At 53.1% G+C, this 25589-nt stretch overlaps 2 protein-coding genes across 9 annotated transcripts in view; both read left to right on the forward strand.

Annotated features, from left to right (window-relative positions):
- Positions 1–5434, forward strand: part of VPS39 (VPS39, HOPS complex subunit) — a 54423-nt gene extending 48989 nt beyond the window's left edge. For all 7 annotated transcript variants that reach the window (XM_013993126.2, XM_013993128.2, XM_013993127.2 and 4 more), the window contains 6 exons: positions 332–434; positions 663–708; positions 1623–1772; positions 1947–2081; positions 2336–2427; positions 3230–5434. In XM_013993126.2, the coding sequence (XP_013848580.2) occupies positions 332–434; positions 663–708; positions 1623–1772; positions 1947–2081; positions 2336–2427; positions 3230–3305 (602 nt within the window). In that variant the 3' untranslated portion in view covers positions 3306–5434. The remainder of the gene's footprint in view (positions 1–331; positions 435–662; positions 709–1622; positions 1773–1946; positions 2082–2335; positions 2428–3229) is intronic.
- On the forward strand, positions 7242–25091 carry PLA2G4F (phospholipase A2 group IVF). Of its 2 annotated transcripts, none has more exons than XR_002345366.1 (20): positions 7242–7886; positions 9270–9351; positions 9918–10054; positions 10143–10271; positions 10809–10849; positions 11070–11112; positions 11577–11643; positions 13796–13965; positions 14057–14170; positions 14376–14413; positions 14585–14720; positions 16340–16476; positions 16738–16960; positions 17959–18073; positions 18299–18436; positions 18534–18641; positions 20078–20272; positions 20542–20679; positions 21195–21381; positions 21675–21937. XR_002345366.1 is itself a non-coding variant. In XM_021097299.1 (20 exons), the coding sequence occupies exons 1-20, from the start codon at positions 7776–7778 to the stop codon at positions 21893–21895; spliced, it is 2559 nt and encodes an 852-aa protein (XP_020952958.1). In that variant the 5' UTR covers positions 7696–7775; the 3' UTR covers positions 21896–25091. The 2 variants fall into 2 exon arrangements, 1 of the variants encoding a protein (XP_020952958.1); XM_021097299.1 differs by having other exon boundaries at positions 7696–7886; positions 20513–20679; positions 21675–25091.

Consider the following 25589-nt stretch of genomic DNA (forward strand, 5'->3'; position numbering starts at 1 on the left):
AGCTATAATGGAAAAGACTCTAAAAAAGAATATGTACATATCTATGTAGAAATATATATACACATATATATAACTGAATCATTTTGCTGTATACCTGAAACTAATAGAACATTGTAAGTCAACAATATTTCAGTAAAATTTAAAACCAAAATTTAAAAAACCCACCCAAAACAAAAATTTTAGTAATTTTCTCCTTGAAAAAAATCCCAACTAATAAAAATACTTTTTCCAATTTTGTATTTCCCCAATTTCCATTGCTCTAATAGCTTGGCCCCTAGCCTTAGGCCTGCCTGACGGTGGATGGTTACACATGCTCCTTTTCCCCCCTCAGGCCTCTTAGAAGAGCGTGCTCTTTTGCTGGGACGCATGGGGAAACACGAACAAGCTCTCTTCATCTATGTCCACATCCTGAAGGACACGAGGATGGCTGAAGAGTACGTTGACCCTGTCACCCACCTCCCAAAGGTCTAAAAGAGTCCGTCCATACCCCCGCCCCAGAGAGATGAGAGGTGTGAGAAGCTAAGAAGGCCACCCCTCCATTCTGCAGCAGGAGGAGAGGGAACTGGCCCCCGGTCTCGCTGTCATCAGGCTGGTCATGCAGGCAGCATCACTGTCCTCTCTCTAGACTTGACCTTGTCCAACAGCCACTTTCTCCCTTGCAGGTATTGCCACAAGCATTATGACCAAAACAAAGATGGCAACAAAGATGTAAGTAGTGAGCCTGGCTGCATGAAGCATGTGTGCCTTGCACTGTCCCTCTTAGCATAGCTGACCCCTCTGGTTTGGCCACAGCTGACCCTGGTATGAACTGCTAAGATAGGACAGTGAGTAGCTCAAGGTGCTGATTGACTTTGCATGTGTGTGTTGAGGGAGAGGCAGGGTGACCATGGTCCTGGTTTTCTTGGAATGGTTCTGGCTGACATCTGTTGCTCTTGTGTGATTACTTTTACTTTGCCCCTTGACCCTCAAAAGAGTCCCAACTTGTATAATAAAGTCTGTGGTCCGCCTGGTGAGAGGGAACAGCTGATGAGTTCTGATAAGGTGCACGTGTGTGCTCTGTCTAGCTTGCATGTGGATCTGTCAATATCTGGAGACATGGTGGCCAGTGACTGGGGATGAGGGTTGCTACTGGAATCCAGGAGGTAGAGGCCAGAGTTGCTGCTAAGCAGTGCACGGCAACAGCCTCAGCACAGAATTCCCTGACCCAGAGTGTTGAGTGCCCAGGCTGAGAAGTGCTGTGGTACAGGTATCAGCAGAACACATGGCATCTCATCTTGGGGTCTCCGTCACCTGCTAATACATGGTGGGGTCTCTCAGCCTTCAGAGCCCAAGGAAATGAGGGGTCTCTCTGAGTCATTTTGCAGGGTTGGCCTTTTGTCAACCATATAATGCAAAATACAAAGCATTTGATTTTTTTCTCAGGGAAAACATGGTCCTTAGTTTTCGACATCTTCAGTCGACTGCCTTTACATTTTTTAAAAGGGTGAAAGTGATGAGTTTTAAATGCTCCGCGACAGCTGTTCCTTTAGAACTTGAGGCTCACCTTGAGGTGTGGTCACATTGGGGGGCTCTGGGAGGGTCGCTACTGGCCTGACATGTGTGGCTTGTGCTGTACGAGACAGGTGTACCTGTCCCTGCTCCGGATGTACCTGTCACCCCCCAGTGTCCACTGCCTGGGACCAATCAAGCTGGAACTGCTGGAGCCACAAGCCAACCTCCAGGCTGCCCTGCAGGTCCTCGAGCTGCACCACAGCAAACTGGACACCACCAAGGTCAGGAGTTATTTTGGGGAGATGGAGGGTGCTTTCAGGGATCATTGAATGAGAAGATTGGCCGGAGGAAGGACTGGGGTTTTGAGGGCTCCAAGACTTCAGGCATTTCCTGTCACACTCCTATCTCATCTCACCCTGTTCCCTTCTCTGTTCTCTTTTCTCTCCCGTCCCCAGGCCATCAATCTTCTGCCAGCAAATACTCAGATTAATGATATACGCATCTTTCTGGAAAAGGTCTTGGAAGAGAATGCGCAAAAGAAACGGTTCAATCAAGTCCTCAAGAACCTTCTCCACGCAGAGTTCCTGAGGGTAGGAGTCTTCCAGGCTCAAGGGTGGCCTTGGACTTCTCGGGGCAAGGCGGGAACCACACTCCCTGTAGACAAAGGCAGAGCTTTGTGCTCCTTTATGCCTTAGCTCAAGCCTAGGTGTAACCAGCAGGGCACCTAGGCGCAATATTCCAGTGAGGGGAGGCTCTGTGGGCTGGGAGGTGAGATGCTGCCGGCCCCTCCTTCTGTTCTGCCAGCTGGACAGTGGGGCTTCTCCCCCAAACTTTCTGCTCTCAGGTCCAGGAGGAGCGGATCTTACACCAGCAGGTGAAGTGCATCATCACAGAGGAGAAGGTGTGCATGGTGTGTAAGAAGAAAATTGGGAATAGGTGAGCCTCAGCCACAGCTGGGATGCAGGTCATGTCCAGGATGGATGTCTGCCCTTGAACTGAAGAGCTGGCTGTCAAGCCACTCTTAGTTCTTGAGCCTCTGCAGGGCAGGCCCTCTTGTCTATTGGGGATGGGCTGTGGGAATTTAAAGGCTTGAAATGTATGGCATGGGGCTCTTGACTTCCTGTCCTTAATGCCCTTCCCCTCTGGCCGCTAAACATTGTGATGTAGCCAGTGGATGTGTGAGAGCTGTCTGTGGGCAAGAAGTCCTTGTCTTTTAACGATATGCCTCTGAGGAGCAAAAAAAGATCTTTCAGCCTGCTGCTTCATGACTTGACTAAAAGCCTGAGCCAGCATCCTTGTATTTCAAGGCGTATACTCTAGTAGATCCCTTTTCCTTCAAAGAAGAGTGATTTGTCTTTTTTTTTTTTTTTTTTTTAATGTGCTGAAAGAGTCCTTTTCTGTAGTAAGACTTGCTATCCTTCTTAAAATTAACCTGAAACTTGTTCTTATGAGCAGCCTGCCCTCAGTGAGCTGCTGCTGAGCCAGGCTGGTATGCTGGCCCCATCTGCCGGCTCATTGATGACAGTAAGAGCTCCATGCACTCGAATGGCCTGGACTTCGTCCTCTGGTCGGATAGTTGACAGAGATGGTGGCTATATAAATGCAGAGAGGGCCAGGCTGTTCTTTGTGGGTAGAGTGGGCTGTGTCTGGGATGGTTCCTCATAAGGTGCCTTTTCCAGGAAGAAGTAGCCCTGTCTTAAAGTAGCACTTAATCCTGGGTCCTTTGCCTTCCCTGCAGTGCATTTGCAAGATACCCCAACGGAGTGGTCGTGCACTACTTCTGCTCCAAAGAGGTCAACCCAGCCGACACCTGAGTCCAGCAAGCCGAGGATTTAAGCAGTGGACAGCTTGGCTATCCCAGAGCGGGGATGGGCCCCAGTCCTGGAAATCGGGGGCTGCTGCCACCCCCTGGTGTCTCCCCACTTGGACACTACTGGCTACCTTGCGCCCTGGAACATCTCTGAATTAATCAGACTCATGTTCTGGCATTGCCAGATTTTTAATAGAAAAAGAGATTAGTTACACCTTATACACCATTATGTTACAGACAATTCTGGAGAATTTAACACCTGCTGGGACAGGAGGCGGTGGGAATGGGTGCTGTCCTGCCATTGCATTCCAATCACCTGAGTGAGGAAGCTGTCTCAAGTGTTTGTAACCCCAGGGTTGTTTATTCAGAGTTTTCTATTAAGATACATGCAAGACTTCACCGGAGCCCTCAGCTCGGCTTCCTGGAGTCCCATGAGGAAAGCAGTGCCAGAGCTCTTCTGGCTGCAAAAGCCCAATGGCTCATCCTCTGGGTAATGCTGGTCACTTTGTAGTCACTGTCCCTGTGTCCTCCCCACCAGCCTCGCCACCTGACTTTTTATTTTCCGGTCTCCTCTTTCTATTTATTTTCTTCCTCTATCCCTCCCGACACTGCTCTACCCAGGCTTTCTCTCCCATTTTCCTGACACCGGGAATAACTAATAAATTTAAACAAGGTCAAATGAGAAGTGAGAGGAGGTCCCAATTTCTGGGAATACACTTTTTTTTTTCCATCTTTTGTCTTTTTTAGGGCCGTACCCTTGGCATAGGGAGGTTCCCAGGCTAGGGGTTGAATCGGAGCTGTAGCTGCTGGCCTACTTCACAGTCACAGCAACCCCAGATCCGAGCCGCATCTGCGACCTGCACCACAGCACACGGCAACGCCAGATCCTTAACCCAATGAGCAAGGCCAGGGATCGAACTCCTGTCCTCATGGATAGTAGTCAGGTTCATTAACCACTGAGCCACAATGGGAACTCCTCTGGTGATACATTGATCATTGACTGTCAGATATGTTGTAAATAGACTCCTTGGTATGCTCTGTGCCTAGAAGCTTAGGAGAGCATCATTCTCAGGTGCTTGGGCCTGAGTGTGATGGTGGCTTAAAGGGTGGACTGCCCTGGGTATGTGACCTCTCAGCTGACATCTGCCCAAGTTCCTGCTCCTGCTTCCTCCACCAGCCACCCAGGGCAGGTTGGGTCAGGCTGTGAGCGGGTGCTCTGTGCTTTGGGCACCTTTCTCTTTCCAGCCAGTGACAGCCCCCTTCCTTACAGCTTGTCTTGGCCATTGCTCCCCAGCTTTGTTTCACAGGGCTTGGAGAATTGTGCTGGGATATTGTAGGTAGATCTCTGCTACGCACAGGGAATAATCAGGTCAGGAACTGACAGTGACATGATGTCAGGTGTGCTTGTGAGGTGCTCGGAGTGCAGGCTGAGGACACCCAGGGAGAGTGGCCCTGCCTGCCATCCTCCTTGGGCTTTTGTACATTCACCATCTTGTTGCCCTACTGTCCTTAATGGTAGTGAGGATGGGTGACAGCACCCAATACTGACATTGTTCTGGTGGCCTGTCCTTGACATGCCAAGATACTTATTAAACCACAGCACTGTGCTGTTTGGGGCCTGTGTTGTAGCCTGATTTGGTGGTGTGTAGATGAGGCCCCTTCCAGGCATGCTTTCCATGGAGGTTCTGAAGGAATGGAGTGAGGGCATCACTCACAGAAGTGGGAGACTCTGCTCAGGTTTGGGAGGCCCGGCAGCGCTTCACAAGAGCCATGTCCCAACTGGTCACACCCTCCACCAGAAGCAGTGCTGCCCTGGGCCCAGTTTGCACCAGCTTGGACGGAGCTTCTTCCAGGAGCAGCAGCAGAATCATCAGGCCAGCCCACCCCATGCGCCCTGCCCGCCTGGCCTGCCGTTTATCTCCCACCCCCACCTCCTGGGTGGCACACGTGTTTGAAGCAGTAAAGAATGTGTGTTTCCTTCCCTTCTGGAATACATAAACGACCCAGTTTTCCCAGACGCCCTCCTCCTTCCTTAGACTCTGCCCTCCGCGGAGGTGTGGAGAGGCTAGAGATGAAAGCTCTGTAGTGAGGGCTGACAAAGATCTTTCATAATAAACATCTTGACGTAAGAAACCAAGCCTGTTTAGATCTCTTTTTTTCCCCTTTCCTGTGGGATTTAATGAAAATAACAATGAGAGATAGTTTAAAAACTGAAAAGCATAAATGACTAAGAAAAGAACAATCAGTGTAACATTTCTGTCATGTGTGTCTTTTTTATCCCTCCTCTTTGGCTGTCCCCTGGTCTATGCAGTCCCCAATCTGAGCTGCGGGCACAGCCTATGCCTCAGCTGCAGCAAGGCCAGACCCTTTAACCCACTGTGTCTGGCTGGGGATTGAACCTGCATCCTGGTGCTGCAGAGGTGCCCCTGATCCCATTTAGCCACATCGGGGACACATGTGTGTCTTGATCTCTGCTGTCCAGCACAGCTGGTGGGGCTGATGGCTGGCATACTGACAGCACAGATATAGAACATTTCCAGCACCACAAAGTGCTGATGGCCACTGCAGCTCTAGCTAAGCCAAACTGTTTCCCCTGTACTTCATGTATTAGGGCCTCGTGCCTCTTCCAGCAGCTCACAGTGACTGGGAGGGGCGTGGAAGGGGTGAAACTGGTGGGCTTGAGGGACCTGGGGACGTTTGAGAAGTGGAGAAGTGTTGGCCCACTTTGGCCAGCTTCAAAATGATGACCTGGTTTTTCTGCGTCCCCTCTCAGGAGCTGTCTGTAGGCATCCTGAGTTTTCTCTGGGAATGAAAAACATACGGAACTAAGAGGCAGAACTTTCGGGAGGCCTGGGGCTGATGACTTCCAGGAGAGGTAGTGATGCAGCCCAGAAAGCACTTACATCCATCAGGAGCACTGGATGCCAAGCCTCCAGCGAGCTCCATGCCCCCGCCATCCGGCTCCCCTACTGTGGCTGTGTGTGTGTGTGTGTGTGTGTGTGTGTGTGTGTGTGTGTGTGTACAGATCTGCATTTCTGAGACCCCAGCAGAGGTCTTGGTCTCTTGCTCCAAATTAAGCAGAAACAGCCCTCCTCCTTGAAATCTGCCCAACAGCAATTCTGGTAGTTTCTAGTCTGAACTTGCCTGCAGGGTTCATGTTGGAGCTGAATCACCTCTTATTAAGGATGTCATTTTTTTCAGTCTCCAATTCAGGTCTTGGTGAGGAGAGTGGAGATGATCGGGTCTTGGTTGGGGAAGATCTCCCAACAGCTCACTGCCCTCAAGATCCTTTCTTCCAGAAACTGTGCCTGTCTTGGCCACCTAGGCGGTCCACAGAAAAGGGGACGTTACACACCATCTGCATCCTAAGGCTCATGATGGTCAAAGGGGATCTTAAGTCCTTTATCTCTAGTAGCTTGAGGGCAGGCAGGCTGGTTTGTACCTGCCCCTTATTGATACCACCTGACTGTATCCCTACTTCTGTTCCTGGATCCTCCAGGTATTTCCACTCGTTCAGAAAGGGCCTGGGCATAGGCCCTTTCCATAGGGAGTCACAAGTCTGAATTTCTTCAGGACATGACTGGGCCCTCCTCGGCTTTGGATCCAGGGCCTACCTAGTTTGGTATCTGGCACACAGCAGCCTCTCAGTGTTTGGAGAAAAAAATGAGGGAAGTCTGAAAGATTAGAAACATCTTTGAGTCCAGTGAACCACTATGGGGAAGCAGAAATTTCCATATTTCTCCTTAAGGGCTGTGGGGAAGGTAGGGTTTGGAGGTTGTTGGTTTTAGGCTTTTTTTTTTTTCTTTTTAGGGCCGCATCTGAGACATATTGAAGTCCCCAGGCTAGGGGTCCAATCCAAGCTGCAGCTGCCAGCCTGCACCACAGCCACAGCAATACCAGATCCTTAATCCACTGAGCAAGGCTAGGGGTCGAACCTGCATCCTCATGGGAACTGTGTTGGGTTCTTAACCCGCTGAGCCGCAATGGAAATGCCAGGAAAAATGCCTGGTTTTAGGTAGTTTTGACATCTGGGGGAGACTAGGCCACTGACTCAGCACTTTCTGGCTGCTGTTCCCTGGACCACCTGTGTCAGCATTACCTAAAAGCCTTCTTGGAAATATGAAGAACACCTGGGCTCTACCCATACCATCTAAATCAAACCATCTAGGATAAGTCTCAAGCATGGCTCTTTGGGGAGCAGCCCAGGAATAACCAGGATCTTTGGGCACCGGAGTGCCAGTTCCTCATCCTCTTGGAGAGGGTCTAAAGTCCTTCCTGCCAGAGGAAATGGGGCTTCAGTCACTTCCTGGAGCAGGTCAAACCCCACCTCCAGCCCCAGCCAGAAGTCTAGCTGAGCAGCTGGCTCCACCCTCCCCACCCTAGCGCTACCTGTCAGACCTGAGCCAGCAGTGAGTGTAGCCAGAGCTGCGCAAGCGCAGGCAGGGCTTCTTGCTGGGAGCGGGGCTGCCTGGCCATGCTCTGGACACTCTGGCCAAGGTGGCTGACAGGCAAGGGACTGCCCCTCCTAGGTGCGGTGCTTCTGAGAAAGAGAGAGAAAAGAGGACCTCAGTGGAAGCTGTGGCGGGTAAAGTACCTGACTTTCCCCAGGGGTGTGGACAGGAGGAGTCCTGGGAGCACATGTCCCGGTGGAGACTGGGGCCAGCCCCCAGACTGTGGTTTAATCTGGGTTGTGACCAGTTTGCTCCAGATAACCTGGTGGAGCTTAGAGAGTTTAGCCAAATAATAATAACAATTTTGAGGAGTTCCCTGGTGGTGCAGTGGGTTAAGGATTTGGCATTGCCACTGCTGTGGCTCAGGTCACAGATATGGTGCAGGTTCAGTCGCTGACCTTAGAACTTCTCTGCATGCTGTGGGCACAGCCAAAAAAAAAAAAAAATCTTGAAAATAGTACCCCCTGATTAGGAAGTGAAGGGCGAGGAGCATATGGGCAAGGTCATGTGACACTTGCAGCTGGCAGGTGGGGTGGGGTGTTGCCCAGAATGCCCTACCCTGGCCCTAGAGTGGGGGTTGGTGGTGAGGGGTCAGGGGAATAAGGCTCTGGCCGGGATCAGGAGGCTGCGGTTTGCTGTTCTCTCTCCTGGGTCTAAGCTACAGTCTCCTTAGCGACTCGTCAGACCAGTACCAGCTGAGTGACTCTTGTTTTCACCTGCCCGCCCCCTCTTGGGCCATCTTCTGGCTTTGTCAGGAGCTAGTGGGTGAGGTCATCAATCACAGTTTTCTCCTTTAATACTTAATCTCCTTAAGCACATCACTCCAGCCCTCACTTCAGCTCTCAAGCTGCAGCAGCAGCACTGTAGTCTGAGGGAGCTGCACATCTGGGCTATATGTATGAAGTGCTTATGCTGGGCACTTTATATGACTTCTCACTTAAAGCTCACCACAGAGTTCCTGTTGTGGCTTAGCAGGTTAAGAACCCAACATAGTATATGTGAGGGTGTGGGTCTGATCCCTGGCTTTGCCCAGTGCAATTGGTGTTATGTAAATTGTGGTGTAGGTCACAGATGGGGCTCAGATTCAGTGTGGCTGTGGTGTAGGTGGCAGCTGCAGCTTAGAGTCAACCCCTAGCCTGGGAACTTCCATGTGCCATGGGTGCAGCCATAAAAAACAAAACAAGACAAGAAACCTCACCCACAATCCTATGAGAATATCATTATAACCCCCACACTATAGACGGGGAAACCAAAGCACAGGGAAATGAAGTAATTTGCCCAAGGCCAATTAGCTAGACCACTGTGTAGCTTAGATTTGAATCTAGCCTGACTGATTCCAAGGTCAGGTTCATCACCAACATGCTCAAGTCCCAGCGCTTGCCCTGCCAAGTCTTCCCGGATCCCTGGCACAGTGATATCAGTGATCCTGGGCCAGACTGCTGTTCTGTGATAGGACAAAGAAAACCTGAGGTTGGGCCCCACACACAGCTTCCCGGCACTGAGTCTCCAGAGTTCAGTCCTTTCAGCAGGAGACCCATCCGTACTACGACCTCCAGGTGAAGGTGCTGAGGGCCAGAAACATCCGGGGCACAGACCTGCGTGAGTGAGCCCCCAATTCCACACTTTCTCCCTTCCTTTCCCTGGGGCCTCCCCAGAGCCCAGCAGAGACTGGTCTGAGCGTGTGTGTGTGTAGTGGGTTGAACAGAGGCCTCTCTGATGAGGAGGCAGGCAGGCGGGAGCTGGAGGTGAGGGAAGCATGCAGACCACCAACTCCTCCCTGAGACCCACAAGGAGGGGTGCCAGCCTGGGTGTGTGTGGGAGGCCCACCATTGCTAGAAGTTACCATCTGCTCTCCAGGACTTTGCATGCCTGTGCATGGGTGGAGCTTGTGTCCTGAATCAGGCTCTTTCTGGGAATTACTCAATGGTCTGTGCTGCCACCTGATCTTTTCAACTGACCACTGGAGGATTTCCAGTCAGTTGAATGGAAGGTATAACTGGTGGAGATGGAGAGGATGACGTTGGCTCTCGGCCATCCCCTGCCCTGCCGCTGCAAGGGCAGCCTTCTCTCCCCCTGCCCCTTCCCATCCAACCCCAGCCTCCTCCAGGAAACCTTTTTAGCAATAAGAGCTAGAGCCTGAGGACCCCTCCCCGTGCCACCTACAGTGTCCAAAGCTGACTGCTATGTGAAACTGTGGCTGCCCACGGCATCCCCCAGCCCCGTCCAGACAAGGGTGGTGGCCAACTGCAGTGACCCCGAGTGGAATGAGACCTTCTACTTCCGGATCCACGGCGCTGTGAAGGTGAGGGTGGGTGAGGGGCTGGGGCTGAGGAGGAAGAGGTCTCTTCAGGGTGCCTGCCTCAGTCTCCCCTCTCCTGACCTGGCCCCAGAATATCCTGGAGCTCACCCTCTATGACAAGGATGTCCTGGGCAGTGACCAGCTCTCCCTGCTGCTGTTTGACCTGAAGAGCCTCAAGCCTGGCCAACCCCACAGACACACCTTCCCACTCAGCCAGCAGGTGAGCCATCCCGGCTGCACCAGCAGTGGGTCTAGCCCAAGGGGAAGAGCCCCAGCACAGGGCACCGAGGAAGGGCTCCTGGTCAGCACAGGCTATGCCTCCAGGACAGACCCTCCTCCATCCTGCAGCCCCAAACCCACAGAGCCATCCCTCCAATACTTCTTCCCTGAGTAAAGCCCGCACATGGCTCCTCAAGGGCAGAGCGCTGGGTGGGTCTCGGTCACTGCTGAGTCCCGAGCCTAGAACAGCACCTGCCTGCAGCTGTGAACAGATGGAGCTCCTCATGGAGATGCTGCCACCCCCTTTTGGGTCCCCTGTGCACAGTGCCAGGGGGAGGGTTCTGAGGCTTTGGGGGCTTGTTGTTTTTTTATTAATTTTTAAATTATACTTGATTTACATGCTCTGTCAATTTCTGCTGTACAGCAAAGCAGCATGTTCCATCATGTTCCATCACAAGTGATTGGATATAGTTCCCTGTGCTGTACAGCATGATAGGGGCTCTTTGATAATCGGTGCTCCTGCACTCCCTCCATGTAGGATTCCCAAGAGCTGCAGGTGGAATTTGTTTTGGAGAACAGGTGAGTCCAGGTGGAGCCCGTGCCCTCCCCATGTGCCTTGAGACTCCTCCACGGCTCTGGCCATCTGCGCTGGCCTGGCCTGAGAGGGGACATCCTGGTCTTGATGCCTGCCCCCCACCCCCAACCCTGCCATGCCCCCAAGCTGTTCTGGCCACTTTGGTTACATATAACAGCCATCTCGAGGGATTCAGTTGTCTCACGAGCCGCTCCTCCTTTGCAGCCAGGTGCCCGCATCTGAAGTTATCACCAATGGGGTTCTGGTGGTGAGTAGGGGAGGCCAGCTTGGGGCTGCCTGGGGCTGGGGGGCAGTGAGGAGTCCACAACTGAGCCCATGATGGCCACTTGCCTCCAAAGGATGCTCAGCCCCCTCCTCGGAGGGGAGCAGTGCTGGAGGGGATCTCCAGGGACTAGGGGGCAGGAAGCCACCTCCAATGTGAGGGAGTAGCCTAGAGGCCAGCCTGCCCACCTGTGCACAGAACATTGCTCACTTGGGCCCCTGGCTTCTGGGACTGTCAAGGAGCCACTGTCAGGGCCCCCCCATTCCTCCACCTTTCACACCAGGGACCACTTCCTCTGAGTCCTGGGAGGGGGGCTGTGACAGAAGACCGCTGCTCATAAGGCACCAGCTCTGGGAAGGTTGTGAGCTCGACCCTGCCCCAGATACCTGTCCCTCCCTCCCTCCTGGCTTGGCCCCTGTCTGGCTCCCATAGGCCTCTGCTTTCCGCAGGCTCACCCCTGTCTGAGAATCCAGGGCACCCTCGGGGGAGAAGGGACAGCCCCCCATCAAGGCTATGGTGAGTATGGTCAGCGGCCTTGGGTCTTGCCTTCTCTTCTGGGGGGTGGGGGGTGCTGATTTCAAGAAGAGGGCTCTGGAGCAGAAAGCTCTCAATTTTTCACTGCTTCAAGCTGGCCAAGGATGGAATGGACTGTCTCTGAGAGTAGTGAATTCCTGTTCCTGGAAGTATCAAAGCGCAGAGGCTGTATCAGTCCAACCTCTATGGTACAAAAAGCACCCACAAAATCTCAGCGTCAGACATGTCTGGTGATCAGCTGAGGCTTGGCTGATCTAGGCTGGGTTTGGTTCTGCCCAGCTCTGCTCTCCCCGTGTCCCTCACCCACCTCCTATGACCAGCAGAGGAGCCTAAGAATGATCTCAGGGCATCAGCAGAGGCACAAGAGAGCAAGTCCAGTGAGCCAGTGCTTTTCAAGCAAGTGCTTGGTCACGTCACAGCCACACACTAATGTTTTCTTTAGCCCAAACGAGCACAAGGCTGACCCTCAGTTGGAGGGCAAGGCATATGGCTGACCTCTTCAGTGGAGGGAGCAAGGTCACGTGGCAAAGGGTGAGCCTTCCAGAAGTGAAGAATTGGGGTCATCACAACCTGCCACTGGAGGCAGCCACTCAGGAGGGTCCAGATGTGGGAGGGGCATGGAGGCTTTGTGACAGCTAAGGTCGCCTCCGACACTGGAAGTCTGAGCCTACAGGCTGAGTCCTGCCAGGTAATATTACACACTTACTCTGAGTCAGGCTCGGGGCTAAGCATTTTACAGTATTTGATCTTTTAATCCTCATAACAGCCTCATAAAGTAGGTACTGTCATGATCTTTTCATTCATGATGCCGAGGCTTAAGGAAGAAACTTGGTTAAGGTCACGGAGGCAGTAGGTGGCAGAGCCAGAACCAGACCCAAGTGTGTGACAGCCGGGGGCCTGTTTGTTCTCCCCAACACAGATTCTGTTTCTGACTGTCAACAGTGCAGATCAACCTCAGGTTGTAAACTGTGGTGTGCAAAATACCATTTTCCTAACTTTTTTTTTTTTTTTTTTGCCTTTTGTCACTTTAGGGCTGTACCCACGGCACATGGACGTTCCCAGGCTAGGGGTCCAATCAGAGCTGCAGCCTCCGGCCTACACCACAGTTGCAACAATGCAGGATCTGAGCTGCGTCTGTGAACCACACCACAGTTCACCACAACACAGGATCCTTAACCCACTGAGCAAGGCCAGAGATTGAACCTACAACCTCATGGTTCCTAGTTGGCTTCGTTTCTGCTGCACCATGACAGGAACTCCTTTTTTCCTAATTTTCTCAAAGTCCCTCCCACCCTGCATCATGTCAAGTCCCCAGATCTCATTTACCACTAAGAAGGGCAGGCAGGCAGAGGGATTCCTTTTGGACCTCTGCTCCTGGGGTGTTTTGGTTCTGGGGCTCTTTGGTGGGTCTGCCTTGGGTCCCCTCTGCCTGAGTGTCATGCGTAGCCATTTCTCTCCAGGGTCTCACCTGTGCCCCAGAATGCTTCAGGAACAGGGCAGGCCTGATGCTTCTGGGCCCACAGGCCTTTCTCCGCCTCCTTGCAGCCTGGCCTCACCTAGTCAGGACTTGCTCTTCTCTGCTCCTCCACATCTATTCTCCCTGTGCCACGAACCCAATTCTTGCTTTTACCTCCCCTGCAAACTCTCTTTGTTCTCCCAAGGTCTTGTGCTTCAGAAACAATGTGCAGTCTATTTGCTTTCTCTCCAGGCACCAATCTCCCCCAAGGCGATAAGCACAGCGCTGGAATGGGGCAAGACAGGGGGAACTACCAGTTGCATACTGATAATTACTGTAATAATGAATGTGGGATCATTATAATGTAATTATAGAATTACATTTTAGTAGTCTCAAAATCAATAGCCCCACAAGCTCAGGGCAGGGGCCCTTGCCCAGGCACTGTGGGATTCCTGCCCCACCCCCACCCCACCTCCCAGTCCTGACCAGGGGTCCGGGGACCTCAGGTGTCCTTCATGACACCTTTGCTGTGGGACACAGTGCTGGAGAGCGAGCAGGGCGATAAGTAGCATTTCCAAGGGGAAGGAAAGGGGAGTTGCTGCTCAGGTGCCACCATCATGATCTACCTCCCCCCACCCCCACCCCCACCCAGCACTGACCTGGGCCCTCTGCTCCCAGGCGCTAGGCAGATTCGGGTGGCAGTGCCTGGGGCCTCTGAGAAGCCTCAGCTCTTGCCTCTGCAGCCTCCAGGGGAGGCAGGCCTCCCAGCCACGTTTACCTTCCACGTGAATGCAGCACTCAGCTCCAGGCTGGATGTGGAGCTGGGAGAGACGCTCACAGTCCTACAGGTGGGTGACAGGGCCCAGGAAGAGGTGGATGACAGGGTCAGGCCAGCCTGGAGGAGGCCCCTTTCCACTTTGGGTGGTTTCTCCTCTGCAGAGTGGCCCGAGTGCTGAGCTGGAGGCCCAGACGAGCCTGCTGGGTCAGGGGAACATCCTGCTCTCCTCTCTGGCCCTGGGCCAGGAGCAGCAGCACATCGTGGCCCTGGGGGAGGTAAGGCTCTGTCTGGGTGCCTGAAGGCCCCCTGTCTGCTCTGGGACCACCAAGAAAGGCCTGCGGAAAGGGCCTGTGAGGGGGTCAGGTCAGCTGGGAGCTCGCCATGGTGTCTGCATCTGAGCCAGGGTTACCATAGCAACTGGGGCTGCAGGTGCCAGGTTCCCAATCAGTGCGCTCAGGGGTGGGCTGTTGTCTCTTCCAGGGCCAGGAGGTGGCTGTGAATGTGAAGGCAGAAATGAGGTGAGCACGTGTGGGGGTTCTTCTGCCTCCTGGCCTCGGCTGGGGTTTGGGGGGTGGTTTCCGTGGCATCTTTCTGAGGGGTTCCTGGAGCGTGTATCTGCTCCTAAAAGAATGGGTTTGGCAGGGGGCTTTCCTCTACTGAATAATCACCTGGTACCCCATCTGAGGCAGCTCTGGGGACCTTGACCTGCGTCTCGGCTTTGACCTCTGTGATGGTGAACAGAAATTTCTGGACAAGAGGAAGCAGATCGTGTCCAAGGCCCTACAGCAGGTGCTGGGGTTGAGCCAGGCTCCTGACAGTAGCCAGGTATGGAATGAAGGACTGGATCCCTGAATCACTGGGACCAAACCCAGCCACCCAGCCACCCATCCTCTTTCCTTGAGAGGACTGTGTGCCTAAGAGGTGACAGGAAGCACTGGGGAAGTGTGGGGGACCAGAGGAGGAAAGGGGCAGGCCAGTGTGTCCAAGCTGATGGGCACAATTGGGAGAGTCGGGACCCCATGTGTAAGGAGGGCTGAACAGCCCCAGCCAGGGGAGGTGGCTGGTCTGCTCAGGCTGCCATAACCAAATACCACAGACTGGGCGACTTAAGCCTTGGGCATTTATTTTCTCACCGGGAGGCTGGAAGTTCCAGATCATGTGGCATCAGGATTGGTTTCTGAGGCCTCTCTTCTTGACTTGTAGATGGCCACCTTCTTGCTGTCCTCACAGGGCCTTTCCTCTGTGCATGTGCAGGGGTTTGGGGGGATCTCTCTTCTTCCTTTTTCAAGAACACCAGTGCTATAGGATTGAGGCCCTACCCTTATGAGCTCACATAGCCTATGTTACCTCCTTATAGACCCTTTCTCCAGATACAGTCACACTCAGGTGTCAACCTATGAATGTGGGGAGGACACAGTTGAGGCCATAATTGTAAACGAAGGGATTTGGGAGTGGAGGCTCCTCATGAGCCTGTGGCTGGGAGGCAGGAGGAAAGGCAGTGCTAAGGGAACCCTGTGGTAAATCCAGGATGAGCTCGTGGCTTCCTCCTGGCTGCATATGTACTAGGAGACAGAGCCTGTGCCCAGCGGTGACCTGCTGAGCAAGCCTAGATTTTTCGCTTGGTAATGCCTGCTCTGTACCCGATCTCCGCTGAGTGGGTGGAGGGTAGAGAGGGCACAGACCTGCCTACAGGGAGCTCTGTCGCTTCCAGTGCTCTGAAAGGACCATGACCTGGCTGGGCAGTGGCCAGGGAGCATTTTTTTCAAGACTACAGAAGAAAGGAAGGACAAGGAAAGGAAACAAAATCTGGAGTGGGGTGAACCAAACCTTCGTGTAGGAAAGCTGAGCAGCCAAAAAGCTTCTGGTGTGATACCAGCAGGCACCTCTCATGTCTGGGGCAGGTTCAGGCTGCCTGCTGGACTTTGTCACTTCAGTTCTGTGGTTCTCAACTGGGGGCAATTTCATCCCCCTACCCCTCACCTAGGGGACAATTGTCAATGTCTAGAGACACTGTTACAACTGGGGGACAGGGGAGAGGAATGCTAGATAAAGGCCAGGAATGCCACTAAACACCCTGTGACACACAGGACGGTGCCTCACAACAGAGAGTTCTGTGGTCCAAAATTATCAGCAGTGCTGAGATTGAGACCCTGCTTTAGCTGTTTTGAGGGAATGCAGTGTTCCTCCCAGGTACATGCTTTCCTGGTTAAGAGCCATCTCTGAGGCCACACTGCTTCGGCTTGACAGCCCATTACTTACTATGATTATGGACACATTATCGAACCTTCCTCTGCCTCAGTTTCCTCATCTGTAGAGTGGGGGTGTCATTGGGTTGCTTTGATGATTTCGACAAGAAAATGCAAGTCAGGCTCTCAGACATGCTAAGCAGTGACATGGAAACGATAAAGGGTGGTAGATATTATGGTGACAATTATTGTGTCCAGGTCCCTGTGGTGGCTGTGCTGGGTTCAGGAGGTGGAACCCGAGCCATGTCTTCTCTCTACGGCAGCCTGGCAGGGCTACAGGAGCTTGGCCTCCTGGACACTGTGACCTACCTCAGTGGGGTCTCAGGGTCCACCTGGTAAGTGATGTGGGGACAGGGCAGAATAAAGGAGAGCCCTGAAAGGGCAGGGATGTGACCTGGCGAGCTGGTGGGGAGAAGCTGGGATCCTGTCTCCAAAAGGATTAGGAAGGGCAGGAAGGGGCTGAATCCCCGGGGCCCCTGATGGGTGGTGGAGGTGAGGAGATGCAAGTGATGGAGGAGGAGGGGTGACTCACAGACACCTGCATTCCCTTCTCCGCTTGCTGTGCTCCCTCCGTCCCTCATTCCCTCCATGCCCAGGTGCATCTCCACACTCTACAAGGACCCCGCCTGGTCTCAGGTAGCCTTGCGGGGCCCCATCGAATGTGCCCAGGCTCGGGTCTGCAGCAGTAAGATGGGGGCGATGTCCACAGAGCGTCTGCAGTACTACGCCCAGGAACTTGGGATCCGGGAGAGCTGTGGCCATAGCATTTCCCTCATTGACCTCTGGGGCCTTCTCATTGAGTACTTCCTGTGCCAGCAGGTAAGAAAAGAAAGAGCAGGTAATAACGTGTCTCCTTTCCATCCTGCCCAACCGACACTTAGCCTTAGACTAAGATCTGAGATTTGCAAAGCTGTCCTTTAGGTCTGAGGCCCCTGGGGGGAGTTCCCTTGTGGCTCAGCGGCTTAACCATCCAGCATTATCACTGCTGTGGCTCTGGTTACTACTGTGGTGTGGGTTCAATCCCGGTTCCAGGCCTGCTGTGGGTGAGGCCAAAGAAAGAAAGAAAGAAAAAAACACATCTGTGCTTAGGCGTCACTTCCAGAAATACCAGTTTTGGTTGGTGAGCAGTTGCGCCCTAGTACAGGTGTGTTTTGAAAGTGTACCAGGAGTTCCCATCGTGGCTTAGTGGATAACACACCTGACTAGTATCCATGAGGAAGTGCTCAGTAAGTTAAGGATCTGGCGTTGCTATGGGCTGTGGTGTAGGTCGAAGACCTGACTTGGATCCTGAGTTGCTGTGGCTGTGGTGTAGGCCAGCAGCTGTAGCTCCAGTTCAACCCCTGGCCTGGAAAAAAAGAAAGTGTACCAAATGCAGTGGATGCAGAACACTTCTGCAGCCCCTTGGCCCAGTGGGCGTGATTTGCACCACCTGGTGGCTTATCCTAGAACTGCAGGTCCAGCAGGAGTTGGGAGGTGAAATTGGGGCTGACTGAGGTTCTCAGCCCTGGGGCCTGGCTCTCAGTTGTAGATGTGATTTTTCATTGCTGAGAAAAAAATACAAAATCCTTGGGTTCTGACAGATTTCTTGAATGGGAAGAAAGGGAGGAGGGTGTTCCCAATGCCCCTGGAATTGCATAGGCCCCGCAGCAGTCTCACCTCTGCTGCAGCCCAAAGGCTGTCCCTTAGAGAGCTGTTTCTAGAGCACTGGCCTCAGCAACCAGAGTCACTCGTGGGCACACCACACCCCACAGGGTGCCAGGCCTCAGGCCATGGGGATGGAGAAAGGGAATTCCCAAAAGGCCCTCTCTCCTGACCAGGAAAATCCTGCTAAGCTGTCTGACCAGCAGGAGGCCATCAGCCAGGGCCAGAACCCTTACCCCATCTACGCCAGCATCAACGTCCGTACCAACATCAGTGGGGAAGACTTTGCAGGTGTCTGGGTGTGCAGGTGGAGGCAACGGCAGGTGGGAGGGTGGGAGGCACCAGAGCTCTCGGGGGACAGGTGGGAGCCTAGGAGCATAATGGGCTTGTTGCCTCCTGCTCTTGGCAAGGCCAAGATTCCTGCTCGGCCACAAAGCTTGAGAGCCGTGGGGAGGGGGACCCACAGGGTCCTGGTGGGGAGCCCCTGGTGACATTCCCTTTGCTCTGGGCCCCCAGAGTGGTGCGAGTTCACCCCCCATGAGGTCGGCTTCCCCAAGTATGGTGCTTATGTTCCCACGGAGCTCTTTGGCTCAGAGTTCTTCATGGGGCGACTGCTGCAGCTTCGGCCAGAGCCCAGGCTCTGCTACCTACAGGGTGAGTCTGGGCTGGGGGGCTGGGGACAGGGCAGGCGCCGGGCCCTGATGTGGGGTGGAGGGGTTGCGAGGGCTGGGGGACTTGCCTTTCTCCTTAGGTATATGGGGCAGCGCCTTTGCAGCCAGCCTGGATGAGATCTTCCTGAAGATCGCTGGCTCAGGCCTTGGCTTCCTAGACTGGCACAGAGGCAGCCTAAACATCACGGGTGAGTGCAGAGGCCCTGCCCTGCCCCCTACCTCCCACACCTCTTTCCAGCATCAGGGCCCTGGCAGAGGCATGAGAAATGACAGCGAGGGCAGTAAAGGACTCAGAGGTCCCACTGCATTCAGTGAAGTACCAAGAAAGTGACTTCTAAGAGTTCCCATTGTGGCTCAGCAGAAACGAACCCGACCAGTATCCATGGTTTGATTCTTGGCCCCACTCAGTGGGTTAAGGAGCTGGTGTTGCTGTGGCTGTGGTGGAGGCCGGCAGCTGCAGCTCTGATTTGACCCCCTAACCTGGGAACTTCTATATGTCGCATCTTTGGCCCTTGGGGGTTAAAAAAAAAAAAGACAGTGTCTTCCAGCTTAGGTTCTCTGGATGCACAAAGGTTTGCAGAGAGGTGGTTAGGGGTGGGGAGGGAGCAGCACTGGGGGTGCTGATGGGTAGGGAGGGCATAGGGCAGAAAATCTAGTGGGAGTTGTGAGTGTTCCGTGATAAACCTTTAATTCTCTGCTTGGGCTCCATTTAATCGACTCAGCCCTGGACCCCTAGGTGTCTCATTGATACTCTCTCCACCCACCCCAGGGCTCCTTTTCTGCCCCCTCAGTAAATGGCCTATGAGCTCCCCACTGCGTAGAATACCTTCCCCACTTTTCTTCTCTGGGTAATTCTTGCTTAGTACTTAAAGTTTAGCTCAGACATTGTTTTTTTTGTTTTTAGGGTTTTTTGTTTGGTTGGTTGGTTTGGTCTGCTGTTTTTGTTTGTTTGTTTGTTTGTTTGTTTGCTGCAGAAGTTCCTAGGCCAGGGATGGAACCCATACCTCAGCAGTGACCAGAGCCACAGCAGTGACATTGCTGGATCCTCAACCCACTGAGCCACCAGGGAATCCACTCAGATACTGTTTTGCCAGGGGCATCTCTGTCCACTCTGTTCCTCCAGGCCGATTTAGGTTCTGACCTAAAGGTCCCCCAGGACTGTGTACGCCTCCCATGTTGTCCTTACCTGAGGGCACTGTGGCCATGTATTATTTCCTTATGTGTCTCTCCCCTAAGTAGGCTGTGAAGGGCCAGGGCGGGGTCTTGTTCACCCTTGCATCCCCCGTGCCCAACACAGTGCCCAACATAGCACATGGGAGCTGCTCAGAGTGTGTTTAACAGGTGAGATTCTGATCAGAAGTTGTATGTGCTATTGTTGAATAGCACATTGTTTAATTAATTATTGTTTAATAGTATGTGATATTGTTTAATACTTGCAGTGTCACATGCAACTTTCAAAACATGGGTAATGTGGAAGAAAGAGTCATTTAAAAGGGGTTCTGGGAAGCAGTTGTCAGAGACCTGGGAGGCACAGTGGGAGAGGAGGAGGGGATGGAGGAGACGGACTGCAGGACAAAAGAGGGTGCCACTTCTCACTCTCTTTCTCTGTCCCACCCTCACCTAGACGATTGCCAGAAGCTCCAGCTACACGACCCCACACGGCTGCGAACCAGGCTCTTCACCCCCCAGGGGCCCTTCTCCCAGGCTGTGCTGGACATATTCACCTCCCGCTTTACCGCAGCCGAGAACTTGAACTTCACCCGGGGCCTCTGCCTGCACAAGGACTATGTGGCTGGCAAGGAGTTTGTGGCCTGGAAAGGTGGGTGCAGTTCTGGGCGGGGTCCTCCGTCTGGCTCTGGTTCACTTGGGCCAGTGCTGCCTTTTGACCTGGGGGGTGGGGGTGGGGCCCCTGCTGCCCAGGGGCTGGTGGGGGAAGGGCTATGCTGGGAGCAGGGCTGGGGGCTGGGGTGGGAGGCCCCGTGGGTGTCAGAGAGGAGGAGAAGGGCATTGCCGATGCGAAGAGGAGGTTGCACAAAGAGAAGCACTTGTCCTTGTGCAGATAGGCACCTGGACGCCTTCCCCAACCAGCTCACTCCCATGCGAGACCAGCTGTACCTGGTGGACGGAGGCTTTGCCATCAACTCTCCCTTCCCACTGAGCCTGCAGCCGCAGAGAGCCGTGGACCTCATTCTGTCCTTTGACTACTCCCTGGACGCCCCTTTTGAGGTAAGAAGCGGAGGGGGGGGGGCGTTCTTTGTTGAGGGGCAGCTTGGCTGAGTGGGGATCATGCCTCCTGGGGGGGCTTGGGTTCTAAGCCACAGGTGGGCACCTTGCAAACACCGTCAGCAGTCTGGTCTTCCCGGTTGGAGGAAGAGGATTGCTGAGGTGATGGCAGAGGGTGGGAGTCAGGAAAGGAGACCAAAGAGAGTGCTTTATCCTGGTGAAGAGGATAGCCCTGTTCTGGACCCTACTGCTCCTATCTGGGCCTGGGTTTAGGTCTGCTGTCCCTCTGTTACTGTGGTAACAACAGAACCTTCAGGGTTCCCTCACGGAGTCTCTGTGAGCCAGCGGCTCCCTCAAGCCTTAAGGGGTGATGGACACATTCCATACCCGGGGTGGGTTCTCTTCTTATGGCCCGAAGCCGCTCAAGGCGGGAGGCAGAGCTGCCTTGAAGCCTGGGCCCTTGTGAATGCAGGGGGCCAGGCAGGGTCAGGAGCTCACAGGTCTGGGTCCCCGCCCAGGTCTTACAGAAGACAGAGCAGTACTGCCTGGACCGAGGCATCCCCTTCCCCAAGATTGAGGTGCGGCCTGAGGACTTGAAGGAACCCCAGGAGTGCTACCTGTTTGCCAAGGCAGGGGACCCATGCTCACCCATCGTGCTGCATTTCCCCCTGGTCAACCGTACCTTCCGCACATACCTGGCCCCAGGTGAGGGGAAACCCTGGGGCTGGGGCTGGGGCTGGCCCAGGAGCTAGGATGCCTTTCTGAGACTGGGTTCCCCAGACAATACACCAAAGTGTGCCTCCTGGGGGGCCTGAGGTGGCCACTGCTTCCTGGATTGGCCTGGCTACTCCTGGGGTGGGGGGCGCGAGGGAGCTGAGCTCTGGGCCCAAGCAGAGTCCACAGAACCAGCCAGATGTCCTAGGGAAGGGGGACTTCTGGACTGGCAGCTCCTAGCCACAGAGTGCCCCAGCCTGGCCTCTCTCCGCTTCCCACCACAGGTGTGGAGCGACAAACTGCGGAGGAGAAAGCCTGTGGGGACTTTGTCATCAGCGGGCCTGACACCCCCTACAGCATGATGAACTTCACCTATGAGCCCCAGGAGTTTGAGCGGCTGGTGGCCCTGAGTCGATACAACGTTCTGAACAATGTGGAGACCTTGAAGCAGGCCCTCCGACTGGCTCTGGACAGGCGACAGGCTGCGGACAGGGCTAGAGGCTGACTCAGGCTGCAGCTGTGACAGAGAGGAAGGACTGTGGGCTCCAGACCAGGGCTAGGTTAGGGGGAGGGGTGGGAACCCTCTGGGGCTCCTGCTTCCCATCTTGTCGGGCCTTGGGAATCTCCTGCAGGAGTGCAGCCTGGACCTGGGGCAGGGATCTTCTCCCACGGGTTTCTGGAAGGAGAGGCTCTCTCCAGGGGCTCTTGGGAAGGTCAGGCAAAGGTGAGCAGGGCTCATGTGATGTTGGAGTGTGTAGGGGAAATGGGGCAACAGTCTAGCCCAGGGTCCACCCCAAACACAGAAAGACCTCAGAGGGCCCAGGTCTCCAGATCCTCAACAGAATGGGCGCCGTGAGAGCTGAGGTGCAGGTTACCCTTCTTAACCGAGACCAGAAGCAAAGACGAATCCATCCAATCCACACTTCCTGCAAATGGCCCCAGCCCTGACCATCTTTTGCTCACCCCACTCCTGGATTCAGTGCTAAGGCCTATCAGGAACGAAGGGGGACCACACGGGTTGCCATTCTGGGTCACTAACTCCCCGGTCCTGCCTGCTAACTCCCCTTTGCCTCTGGCTTCCCTGTCCCTGGTCACAGCTCCCCACCCTTCTCTGCTCAGCCTCCAAGAGGCTGTGGGATGATAACCTGCCCTGCTGGCCTCCAGCTCCTGGGTCCCCCTGCTAATGACTCATCTTCGCTCTCTACGCTTGCCATTCTCTTGTCATATAGCTGCCACCTCGTGCAAATGGTCTCACCATTCCCAGAAGCTAAATGTCTGAGGGCATATTCATTTATCAGAGGCTGAGTGGATGTGAGCCAGCATGTCTGTGTCCTTCCTAGTTGGGGTGGCTGGTGAGTGCCTGTCAGCTGCCAGGGATGGGCAGAAGTGGAGGGACCCTGGCTGGGAACACTGGGGCCTGGGTTCCCGCCTTTTTCTTTTGTTAATGGCCACATCCGAGGCTTATGGAAGTTCCTGGGCCAGGGATTGAATCTGAGCCACAGCTGTGACTCAAACCACTACAGTTGGATTCTTAACTCGCTGTACCACAGGGGAAACTCCTGCCTTTTTCACAAACAAATCCCACAACCTGGGCGATCTCTCTCTCTCTCTCTCTCTCCCTCTGTTTATCATTTCTTCTGACGCACCGGGGCCCTCCAAATACCTGGACCCTCTCCAGCATGGGCAGACTTTAGGTCTGTGGAGGGGAGATCCACCCTGACCAGGCTGGTATGGGGATCGTCAGGCCCCACCCAGTGCCAAGCCACCTGGTGCCCTTCAGGGGCCGCCCTGTCATACTCACCACTCACTGGAACACTTGGCTCATTTCTTTCCCCTCTGCCAGCAGTGCTCTCTTTTGCTGCAGCCTCTGCCTCAATCTCTCTCTCTCTCTCTCTCACATGCTCTCCAAGGCCAAAGTCCCATTTTCTCTTCTAATAAGAGACAAAGCCTCACTTGTCCTGACTCTGGGAAGAAGACCCTCGTTCTAGCTCCCAGCTGGGAGGAAGGTATCTACATCCCGTATTGGCCTAGGATCCCAGGCCTTCAACTGGACATGACTGGGGGCACTGAGGCAGCGGGGCCAGTGCTGTGGGTGGGCACAGGGTGGGGGCAGCTTGTTTCTCTCCTGCCTCCTCACCAAGGCCAGTGGCCCTTGGGATGGGCAGGCTGGTGAGCTGGTATTTACACACCCTTCTGACTCTTCTCCTTTGACCTGCTATCTTCCCTTTGGGTTTATTTCTCTTTCCTGGAGTGTGCAATTGAATAGGTCTATAGTGGAGGGTTGTAAACATTCTGAGTCCTTATATGTCTGGAGTTGTCTTTTTTTGTCCTGATTTATGAATTATAGTCTGGATGAAGGTAGATTTCTTGGTTCGAGCTTCACATTCCTCAGATTGTTGTGCTCCCTTGCATTGGATGTTGCCTTTGAGCAGCCTGATGTCAGCTGAAAACTCCTGTCCCATTGTAGATAAGATTATCTAAATTATAGGGTTTTCCCTGTCTTGGATTTTCACGTGTTTCACTCTGATTTTTCTAAAGTATGAACTTAAAATCAGTGAGCTCTTTTTTTTTCTTTTTAGGGCCACACCTGGGGCACATGGAAGTTCCCAGGCTAGGGGTTGAATCAGAGCTGCAGCTGCCAGCCTACACCACAGCAATGCCAGATCAGAGCCGCACCTGTGACCTACATCACAACTCATGGCAACAACAGATCCTTTAACCCACTGAGTGAGGTCAGGGATCAAACCTGCATCTTCATGGATCCTAGTCGGGTTCATTACCACTGAGCCAAGAACTCCAGTGAGCTCTTTCGATTTCGAAAGTCATGTCTTTTTGAAGTTCCAAGGAATTATTTTCCAATTTTATCAAAACTCTACTCTTCTTCATTCTCTCTTTCTAGATTCCTATTAAATGGATATTGATAAATGGATATTGAAATGTATGAATCGATCCTCTCTATCCCTACAGTTTCCTTTTGCACATTCTATCTTTTCACTTGTGCTGCATTCTGGAAATTTTCTTTGCATGATTTTCTGGTTCACATATACATTCTCCACCTATGTCCTGTCTGATCCTCTATGCATCTTTTGGGGGGTTTTATTTAATTTTTGACTATCACATTTTCCTGTTTAAGTTCTCTAATTGGATCTTCCAAAACGATCTGTTCTTGTTGCACGAATATGCTTCCATCACTCCTTACTTCCGATGGTGTTAATATGTGCATTTTATGTCATTTTCCTGATTGTTCTGTAAACGATTTCCTTGGGATAGGTTCTTTGTGGCCTCTCCTTCATGAGCTTGGCCTTCTTTGTATATTTGGTAATTCTTGGTTGTCTTCTCGTCTCTGAGACTGTTCTGTACAAGCTCTGGGTTGGTCAATGGCCATGCAATGGCAATGGTGGCCTTCAGGTGGCAGTGTGGGACTTGCAGAGGAAGCCAAAGAGATGCAGTTGCAGAGATGGGTCAGAGCCTTGAAATAACGCTATGAATTTATTAATCTATATTTATATCTAATGGGTTTGGTGTTGTGGGAGGTAAGTAAAATATTACAAAGGAGCATTCCAGTTTCAAGATGAAGGACAGAAGACAGGCGAAGATCACTCCCCAACATAAATTTTCTGAATTTGTCTTTTTAAGAAATAACATAGATTAAATTAGCAATTGTTTATCCTCAATAATAAAAAGGTTATATGTTTCCATCACATACAATTTTATTCTGATAACAATATCTGAGTTTTTTTAATCACCAGTGTATTTTTTAGTCCCCTAATGCACCATCAGTCTGAGCAAACATTCACTCTGATATGGGACCAGTGGACTCTGACATATGCAAGGAGCCTCTTGGTCCGAGAGCTGCTGGCCATTTTCAGGGAGCCAGAGGGGTGAAATGAGACAAGGTGCGTGACACGCTAAGCACAGTGGCTGGTGTGTTATGTGCAGTCAGTACTTGCTGGTTGCTCTTTTAAAGGGGGTGCTGAGTGCTCTGAGCTGCGGAGAAGTAGTGGCCTCTTGGCTTGTCCTAAATGACTGGATCCCTACCATTCCCCCATCCTGTCAGTTACATTCAGAGGAATCTGGCTCAGACCTGAGCTTGTTTCTGCCACATTGCTGGGGGTGGGGCTGCTTGGTTGCGATGCTGGCCAGACTGACCTGTCCCCAGGCCCCATCTCTCCCCTAAGCCAGGGAAAGGATCTAGCCTC

This window comes from Sus scrofa, chromosome 1, assembly GCF_000003025.6.
Source record: "Sus scrofa isolate TJ Tabasco breed Duroc chromosome 1, Sscrofa11.1, whole genome shotgun sequence".
NCBI lineage: Eukaryota > Metazoa > Chordata > Mammalia > Artiodactyla > Suidae > Sus > Sus scrofa.

What these genes read in the sequence shown, in the direction of transcription:
- PLA2G4F (XM_021097299.1), top strand. Translation starts at nt 7,776, where the DNA reads ATGCTCTGGACACTCTGGCCAAGGTGGCTGACAGGCAAGGGACTGCCC. An exon ending in CATCCGGGGCACAGACCTGC is followed by an intron (nt 9,352 to 9,917) that starts GTGAGTGAGCCC and finishes TGCCACCTACAG; the next exon opens with TGTCCAAAGCTGACTGCTAT. An exon ending in AATGTGAAGGCAGAAATGAG is followed by an intron (nt 14,414 to 14,584) that starts GTGAGCACGTGT and finishes CATCTGAGGCAG; the next exon opens with CTCTGGGGACCTTGACCTGC.